At 49.7% G+C, this 8,924-nt stretch overlaps 5 protein-coding genes across 5 annotated transcripts; 4 read left to right on the forward strand and 1 right to left on the reverse strand.

Annotated features, from left to right (window-relative positions):
- Positions 1–262: 262 nt before the first annotated feature.
- On the reverse strand, positions 263–1,516 carry COCMIDRAFT_41841 (uncharacterized protein; the record flags this gene model as incomplete). Its single annotated transcript, XM_007695618.1, has 3 exons — positions 263–267; positions 399–1,303; positions 1,374–1,516. The coding sequence occupies 3 exons, from the start codon at positions 1,514–1,516 to the stop codon at positions 263–265; spliced, it is 1,053 nt and encodes a 350-aa protein (XP_007693808.1).
- Positions 1,517–2,257: 741 nt separating this feature from the next.
- Positions 2,258–3,301, forward strand: COCMIDRAFT_110869 (uncharacterized protein; the record flags this gene model as incomplete). Its single annotated transcript, XM_007695619.1, has 1 exon — positions 2,258–3,301. One exon carries the CDS (start codon positions 2,258–2,260, stop codon positions 3,299–3,301), a length of 1,044 nt encoding a protein of 347 aa, XP_007693809.1.
- Positions 3,302–4,134: 833 nt separating this feature from the next.
- COCMIDRAFT_110868 (uncharacterized protein) lies at positions 4,135–4,535 on the forward strand (the record flags this gene model as incomplete). The annotated part of the gene is made up of 2 exons (XM_007695620.1): positions 4,135–4,236; positions 4,299–4,535. 2 exons carry the CDS (start codon positions 4,135–4,137, stop codon positions 4,533–4,535), a joined length of 339 nt encoding a protein of 112 aa, XP_007693810.1.
- A 638-nt stretch (positions 4,536–5,173) lies between these two features.
- On the forward strand, positions 5,174–6,928 carry COCMIDRAFT_10266 (uncharacterized protein; the record flags this gene model as incomplete). The annotated part of the gene is made up of 4 exons (XM_007695621.1): positions 5,174–5,321; positions 5,397–6,140; positions 6,189–6,553; positions 6,608–6,928. 4 exons carry the CDS (start codon positions 5,174–5,176, stop codon positions 6,926–6,928), a joined length of 1,578 nt encoding a protein of 525 aa, XP_007693811.1.
- An 893-nt stretch (positions 6,929–7,821) lies between these two features.
- Positions 7,822–8,669, forward strand: COCMIDRAFT_110864 (uncharacterized protein; the record flags this gene model as incomplete). The annotated part of the gene is made up of 3 exons (XM_007695622.1): positions 7,822–8,112; positions 8,284–8,335; positions 8,395–8,669. 3 exons carry the CDS (start codon positions 7,822–7,824, stop codon positions 8,667–8,669), a joined length of 618 nt encoding a protein of 205 aa, XP_007693812.1.
- Positions 8,670–8,924: the final 255 nt, after the last annotated feature.

Below are 8,924 nucleotides of genomic sequence, written 5' to 3' on the forward strand. Positions count from 1 at the left end.
TAGAATTAGACGATAAGCTATATAAAGAAGTGGGCCAAAGAAGACATATGGGCTAGGGAGACCAAGATTGAGCATAGGAAGTGTAAAGCTAGACTAGCGTTAGCAGCCCTTTCGGCTCGGCCGCCGGGCGTAAATAAATTGTGTGTGTGTAAAAATCTAGAGTAAGAGTAAAAAAGAACCAGTATTATATAAGAGCTTTACTTTCATTTAATCTCTTTTTCTCTCATAGCACAAGAGAATATAAACTTGTTTGAAGATCTTTCTACTCTCAATATGTTACTCATAACACTTCTATGTGGAGATCACTACTAACCTCCCTCTCCAGTGTCCCAGAAGCCTAACCAGAAACATTTCCAATCACTCGTTCCCCTTTTCAACAGAACCCAAATCCACCGGACCAGTCTCCTCAATCCTATACACATACTTGACACCGCTCGCCTTGCCATCGCGTAGATTCTGCAAGCCCGCAATGACTCCTTTAAGCCCGCCAGGCACAACCTCATAAGGATGACCCTTTAGCCTCCCACTCTCCAGCAACAGGCCCATGTACGCACTCCACACAAGCGCAAACTCCCTGTCTTCACCAAAAACCCTTGCAGCGCGGATGAACCGCGCCTCGACGCCCTCGGGGTACCCAAACGCCTCTTTGTCGCGCGCAAACATGGCAGGCGGCAACACGGTCGCCACTCGGCCGCCGTGCGGGTCGATGAACTGCGCGGTGCGCTCCAGGGAGCCGTGCTCTGAGATGGCGTCGAAGACGAGCGGAACCTTTTCGCCGAGTCCTTCGCGCTGCAGTACTGCCGAGATGGCGGCGAGGACGTCGGCGTCGCTTTGGCGGTAGTCGATGACGTGGTCGACGAGGGTGCGGGCGTAGTTTGTAGCGCGTCCTGCGATGCCGATGATGGGGTGGATGCCGGCGAGGCGGGCGAGTTTGGCGGCGAAGGATCCGACGGCCGTGGTTACGCCGTAGATGAGGAGGGGGCGCTTTTTGCTGGATGAGGAGGATGAGGAGGGCGAGGGGGCGGGGAGGAAGGGGGCGCGGATGTCAAGGCCGAGGAAGAGACCTACGGCGGCTGTGAAGGCGGCGGTGGGGATCGTGGATGCTTCTTCAAACGACATGGTGGGAGGGAAGTGGCAGGTTGTTTGTACGGGCGCAACAGCGTACTCGGCGTATGCTCCATCTGCGGCGTGAGGCTGGTGGTAGGCGAAGACGCGGTCGCCTGGGTGGAAGTTGCGGACTGAGCTGCCGACAGAGTGGACTATGCCGGCAACGTCGTCGCCCGAGTTGTGAGGCTTGTTTTGCCTGAAGGTATTTTTTAGCCCCTCGTTAATGTGTGCGCGCTTGTATGAGCTTTTGTTGGGAATAAAGCTACCAGACGGTCAGTTTCCAGTCTTTGGGGTTGGAAGCTGCGGCGACTACTTTGATCACGACTTGATCGGGCTTTGGTATGGGAATTGGCGTGTCGATGAATTCAACAGCCTCGAGGGAGGTCTGAACAATGGCTTGGATGGGCATGATGACGGGCAGTGTTTCAATTGGTCTGCAACCCGATGTTGGAGTTTGAAGGTTATGACGATTTAAGGAAGAGAGTAGCAGGAGGTGCCTACCCCATCCATTTTAGAGTAATACTGCACGCTTTATAGTTCATATTTTGCCATATACGATGAGAGTGTAGTAATTGTTTACCAAGTCATGCCAATTCACTGGTTTTGTGAAGCGGTAGGAGACGCAATGCAATTGCACCGAACTTCGTCCTTCTATTATTAATCAAGTCTTCAATTAGTGCGGCACACTTTATTTGCAAGGCTCATCCTAAGACGCGCTTTTAGAGCCTACTACAAGGTATATGATTGTAGTCTGCTACTACGCATATGTTTGTATGAAAACTATTTAATCTGCGCTTGAGTTTCAAAGCGTTATCACGTTTTTTGAAAGAGAAAAATTCAGTCAAATTGGTTGGGGGGGGTGACCAAGATTGACGTTGAGCTGGTGCTTAACGTTAAGCTGAGTAGGGCCTATTACTGACAGGTTGGCGGTTTAATCAGTGCTTACACTATCTTACTGGAAGTCGGAGAAATTTTGTCGGATACATTATATCATTCTACCGGACAAATTTTATCGGACATATCAAGTCTCTATCAAGTCTCTATAAAGAGCAATATCAATATTCAAGGTAGACCTCACCACATATTAAGTTCTGTTTTTTTTCACTAATTACTCTTGTGCTTGATTCAAGCTTCCGCTCTCTCACTCAGCATGGCCAAACCAAAAGTCCTCGTTATCGGTTGTGGTGCGACAGGCCTTACTCATGGCTACCAATTTTCTGCTGGAAATGAAGTGACTTTCCTCGTTCGACCTGGTCGGAAGTCTGCCTCCCTCCCGCCAAAGAAGATCTATAACTACGAGGAAGACACGCTGCATACCTTCTCCGACTACCGAGTCATCGAGTCAACAGCCGAAGTACAAAACACAGAGTTCTTCCTTGTATTCAACACACTTGATATGCATACTGCACGCTCCGAAAGTGGTGCTGCTACGCTGCGCTCCGTTGGCGACATGATTCGAGGAACATCGTCGTTTCTTGTTCACAATGTTGCTGGTCCCGGGATGCTAGACTTTTACGCAGACACAATGGGAATTCCAAAGGACAGGCACATGCTCGCTCTCAGCATGCTTGCTCACCAGCCAACAACCAAGATCTCCTTCCCAGAACGTGCAGACAAGGCCGTAATATCCCAGGCAGACATGCTATATAGACCCCATGCTGGAGGCATCGGGCTCATAGCGTTCAAGTCCAAAGCACATCTCGACGAAAAACTCTCTGAGGTTTATTCTCATGATGGCAGGCTCAAAGTCTTGACTGTACCTGGATTCCTCGAAGCATACATTGACGTGGCCATGGTACAAACGACTGCGTGGTTCGTCGATGGTTTCCATCCGCTTGATCAATTTCGTTCAAACACAATGCCTTGGGAGCTTATGGTGCGTGCTCAAAGAGACGTCTTCTCCTTGCCTAAATTCGGCTGGCTCGGGTGGGTGCTACGGTGGTTGATTGGGTCATGGGTCACTGAGAAGTACCTGTTTCGACCTTTGGCGGATCTGGCAGCGCCTTTTCCAATGCATGAGTTTCAATCTTTTCATCATGGAGGTAAGGTAGTACAACAGGACCTGGAGTACATAAAGGGTTTAGTAGAGGAGGGCAAAAAGGCAGGAAGGAAGATGTTAGCGCTGGAGGAGTTGGCAACTAAAGTAGAGAAGAAACTGGCAGCAACAATAACCGAGGAGAGAAAGAAACTGTAAATAGCCCAATCTTAACAGAGAGGCATGAGTCTCTTGCCTTGCGTGTGGCCAATGGCAATATTCTCTTCCCACCTGGAAAACCAGCTATCACTAGCAATATCAACAAGGCATACGCATTTGCTGCCTAGACCCCCCAGCACATAGAGAAAAGAAAAGTGGGGGCTGCGATGCATGCTATCAAAGTTACATAGTAATACTACTCGTCTGAATGGTGTCTTCCTATTGACAAATCACACCAATAGCCCCTAATCGGCACATTCGACCGCAATATGATAGGGAATCCTACCTCCGGTCTTGCATGAAACGATGCAGAATGTGCCTCCCACAACATACTCTATCGCACTTGCCTCGCTCTCGCCACCAGCCGTGCATTAACCAATTAGAACATCGCGTGCTGCGCCACACCTATCATACGTCACCACTACCTGCATGTGATTTGTACATAACGGCAGGAACGGGCAGCTGTTGGTATAAACATCAATAAAGACGGTAATACTGTTGTATGGTACTGCTCGCCATAATCCGAAGAGTTCCGAATCACAAATAAGTGTATGCTAGGAAGACGTGGTCAATATCACATATCAAGGCGCAAACCTTAATCCGTCATAATATTTTCATATCACTAGATATCCACCAGTCAGTAACATACCTCTATCATCTGTTTTAACAGTTTGCTCATCCCATTTTGGCAGGGAGCAGGTGCAGCATCCGCTTACGTACTCATAGCCCACCTTGCCACCTCAACAGGGTTCCTATACATCAACATCTCGCAATCTATTCCACGGAAATTCTATTATCTTACCCCCCATCGAACCATATCAACCTAACCCACCATGGCCGGTCTCATCGCCATCAGCATCGGTCTAGGCGCCGAAAAACTCGGCCGCACAATCTCCGAGAAAAGACTCGAACGAAAAGAGAAGAAAGCCATTGCTGTATACATTATCCCCAGTCCATAGACTCGCGCTTTATACATAGCATACTGACATCTTGGAAGCAACACGAAGCAATATATGGCACTTCGTCATCTGCACCCCCGCCGCCAATGACTACTAGGCAGCAGCAGGAGCAGATGCAGAAGAAGCGTGCGGATGCGCAGAGAGCACTGGATGAGGCCCGTCATGGACAGCAGTCTGAACCACAGCACCATCATAGGAGGAGGAGTTCAAGTGAGGACGAAGCGCCGCCGCCGAGTTATAGTGAGGCGATGCGGCAGGGTGCTGCGAGAAGTTGAATTACGTTCTACGGGTTTTTGACTTAGTCTCGTTTGCATTATGTGCTAATCGCTCCCTTGGTTGACTTTGTATACCCTTTTTTCTCCGGGGTTGTCAGACGAGCACGTCCGAATCTTTCCGTTTGATACCTGGTACCACGTTTTGCAATCGCTACCATACTACTTGGCCCGGGTGCTTGGACTTATTACGGCAGCTTTTCTTCAAATTGCCTTTCTGTCATTTGGTATATTATCACAAATTTGGATATCCTCCACGCTTTGTGCCCTGCGAGTCCATCTCGAGCACGCTTCTAAGCCATCACTCCGCAACTCTGTATTTCGTACCAGGTCAAGTCATGTTTTGTTTCTTATCGCGGTTTCACTCCAGACTACTGTAGCTGCGCGCTCACATCCATGCCAAGCAATCAATCACTCACTCGTCGCTTCCGTCTGCTCTTTCCTATTTCGTTTGCCACACAAACCCTTTTTTTCTCATCAGTCAGTGTACTATATATCTCACCAATCGCACCAAGACAGAATAACTCTTCTCACTACACTTCGCTCGTTACTCCATCTCACGGCGCGTTCGAGTTCAACTCTAGCACCTACAATTCGATCCAAAGCTGCCACACTATTTGAGAAAGCAAGCAGTACGCATCATGACACACGACCGCGTCGAAGCACCCGTCACGCTTCGAGGATATCTCCTCTGCGTCTTCGCAGCCTTTGGTGGCATTCTGTTCGGTTATGACTCCGGGTATATCAATGGAGTGCTTGGGATGTCGTTCTTCAAGCAGCAGTTTGGGAGTAAGTCCAGTCCAAACCCGGTGCTAACTTTTGAGGGGGCTTGATATGTTGTCTATATACTAAGCATATGATCAGGCCCTTCACACGACAAAGATGCATACAACAATCTCCTCTACAAGACATGGGAGAAGTCTCTTATTGTCTCCATTCTCTCCACTGGTACCTTCTTTGGCGCACTGGCTGCAGGCTCTGTGGCTGACTGGATTGGCCGTCGCTCTACTGTCATTGTGGGATGTGCCATCTTTTCCGTCGGAGTCATATTCCAAGTCGCTTCTACTACCGTCGCTCTGCTCGTTCCTGGTCGCTTGATTGCCGGCTTTGGTATCGGATTTGTCTCTGCCATCATCATCCTATACATGTCGGAGGTGGCCCCGAAGCGCTTCCGCGGCGCCATTGTATCTGGATACCAGTTCTGCATCACAATCGGCTTACTTCTTGCATCGGTTATGGATAACGCGACCAAGGATCGTATGGACTCGGGCTCTTACCGAATCCCCATGGCTCTTCAGTGGCTGTTTGCTTGTGTCTTGGGTACCGGGCTTTTCTTGCTTCCTGAGTCGCCTCGCTGGTACGTCAAGAAAGGTCGTACCCAGGATGCTGCACGTGCTCTTGGAACTCTCCGTGGACAACATTTCGAATTAAGGTACATCATTGATGAGCTTAAAGAGCTAACTGACAATCACGACTATGAAATGCGTAATATGCGCGCAGGCTGGGCTGATTGCTTTCATGGCGGATGGAAGCCGTCTAGCAATCTCCGTCGCGTCGTGTTGGGAATGGCGCTTCAGATGATGCAGCAGTGGACTGGCGTCAATTTCAGTAAGTCATACACATCAAGTACGATGGATTACCCTAACGCCTGATTAGTCTTCTACTACGGGTCGACCTTCTTCAAGACCGTCGGACTCGAGAACGCTTTCCTCATCTCCATGATCACCACTGCAGTCAACGTCGGATCTACCCCTCTCTCCTTCTGGACTATCGAGAAATTTGGCCGCCGCATGCTTCTCATCTCTGGTGCCATTGGAATGCTCGTCTGCGAGTTCGTCATTGCCATTGTCGGCACAGTCGATGAAGGCAGCAAGGCTGCTGGAATATGTCTGATCGTCTTCACCTGTTTCTACATCTTCTTCTTCGCGTCAACCTGGGGACCAGCAGCCTGGGTAGTCATTGGAGAAATTTTTCCTCTGCCCATTCGTGCCAAGGGCGTTGCTCTCTCTACGGCTAGCAACGTAAGTAGTATTGTCGTATACGTTATTTAAACGAAGCAACGCTAACTTGAACAGTGGTTCTGGAACTTCATCATCGGCTTCATTACTCCCTACATGGTCGATGAGAATTACGGAAATCTTAAGGCAAATGTTTTCTTCGTTTGGGGTGCCACGTGTACTGCCTGCGTTGTTTTTGCCTATTTCCTTGTACCCGAGACAAAAGGTCTCTCTCTTGAGCAAGTTGATCGCATGCTCGAGGAGACTACACCGCGTACTTCGTCCAAATGGGTTCCTCATCATCTACGTGGAGGCTATGCAAACGGATCCTCCCGGGACACGACCGAGAAGATGGCCCATCAAGGTCCACATGAGCAGGGTGAGCAAAAGGGTGTTTGAATTGTTTTCGGTGCGTGATTCCGGTGGCTACCAGACAAAGTGTTATATAGGAAACACTATCAAAAGGTTCTATCAGAAAAAGTCTTGGCCAATGCTGCTAGAATCATAATTTAGAGTAGCGCTCTGCGAGACGGGTTCTCGTAACTTGAAAGCTTTGTGGTGTACTGGCATAGCCATGTAATTGTCAAACAAAAAGTAGATCTATCGGTTTCCTGTTCGCCTAGTGTGACTTGACCGACATATTTGCACGTTGTACGCGGGGCTGTTGTGGGACGTCGAGTATCAGAAGTGAAACATGATGTGTAAGCCTCAGCGGTTGTGGGGTTGATGTCAGCCTCGCGCGGAATTGGTGCGCGCTTCAATTACTACAGCTGACAGATGGATTGTAAATCGCCTCGGCAGCCCGACACAACTACATGCCGACTTCGATGGCAACATTAGGCGGTGAGATGGCATATGAAACCTTCGCGTATGTATCGTAGTATTAACTAAAGGCATCTGCAGTTGCTTGTGCCAATCGTACAAACCCCAACTGATCACGTCATGCCATGGCCGTTTTAGCTGCTCGCTCATTGTTCATCGGCCTGTTATCGGGCTTGCTACTTGCCTTGCTGCTGCAGAATATACTAGCATCTACTGGATTCCAAATACCGGACCAAGAGATTTCCGAAAACCGTCTTTCTACGGATTCCCCACTTCAACTATCCGAGTCCATGGCGCAGAGGCTGAGCAATACCCTGCGCGCTGCCAGGTATCGTGCGTGGGTCGGCGGGGGATACAAGAGCGTGGCCTCGCCCCTCTATTTGACACCATTGTCCTCAATTCCCTCTTCCACTACACCGAGCAAGCTTACCTCTTCTTCCTCTTCAGCCTTTTCAACAAAATCGCCCCTCATGGCTGCTTCAAAGTCCTTCCTCGACGCCATCAAGGAGCGTCGCACAATCTATGAACTCAACAAGGAATCGCCCGTCTCAGACAAGAGGATTACCGAACTCGCAGAGCTGGCTCTGCTTAATGTTCCTTCATCCTTTAACTCTCAGAGCACCCGTCTCGTTGTGCTGTTGAACAAGGACCACGACCAGTTCTGGGACTACGTCCTCGAGGTCTTAAAGCCTCTTACCCCCGAGGATAAGTTCGCCGGAACCCAAGAAAGAGTTGGAGGATTCAAGGCTGGCTACGGAACAGTATGTATCCCTTCTCTTCTTATATCGTCGTCGCTGTGGAGGTCTTGAGATGTATGCAAGGGCTGTACTGCCCCACCATACAAGACCCAAGCATCGTCCCCAACCACCAATTGCGCGGTCTTATACCGGAAGCATCAAGAAGCACAAAAACATAGACTAACAAAACCCCAGATTCTCTTCTACGAAGACCCCGAGCCCGTCGAAGCCCTCCGCAAAGCCTTCCGTACGTTCCCCTCCCCCACCTCCCCCATTCACCCAACCTCCCATACTAACCCTCAACAGCCCCCTACGCCCACCACTTCGGCGACTGGTCCGAGCAAACAAACGCCATGCACCAATTCGCCCTCTGGGTCGCCCTCGAAGCCGAAGGCTTCGGCGCAAACCTCCAGCACTACAACCCCGTCGTCGACCCCAAGGCCGCCGAGCACTGGAAGATCCCCTTGGACTGGAAACTCCGTGCCCAACTCGTGTTTGGTGGTCGCGCAGGTGAGGCCGGTGAGAAGGAACACAAGCCTACGCATGGAACGAGGTTGTTTGTGCATGGTGCTAAGATTTAAACGCACATGTGCGAAAAAAAATAAAGTAAAGAATTGTAGAGAGATGTAGAAGGAGGAGAGAATATATATACCCTTTTGATCTTTTGATCTTACATGACCTTTGTTATTCGTGCAGAGAAATTTCCTTCTCCAACTCTTTTGTGTGTAGTAACCCTTTCTATACGGAGAGAGGGGGGGGGCGTGGGTGTGTGTGCACACGCGATTCAGACGCGTTTACTCAAGTACTCAAACTTTCCATCTCCCCCCCACCCCCCC

Source organism: Bipolaris oryzae, assembly GCF_000523455.1.
Source record: "Bipolaris oryzae ATCC 44560 unplaced genomic scaffold scaffold_365, whole genome shotgun sequence".
Lineage (NCBI taxonomy): Eukaryota > Fungi > Ascomycota > Dothideomycetes > Pleosporales > Pleosporaceae > Bipolaris > Bipolaris oryzae.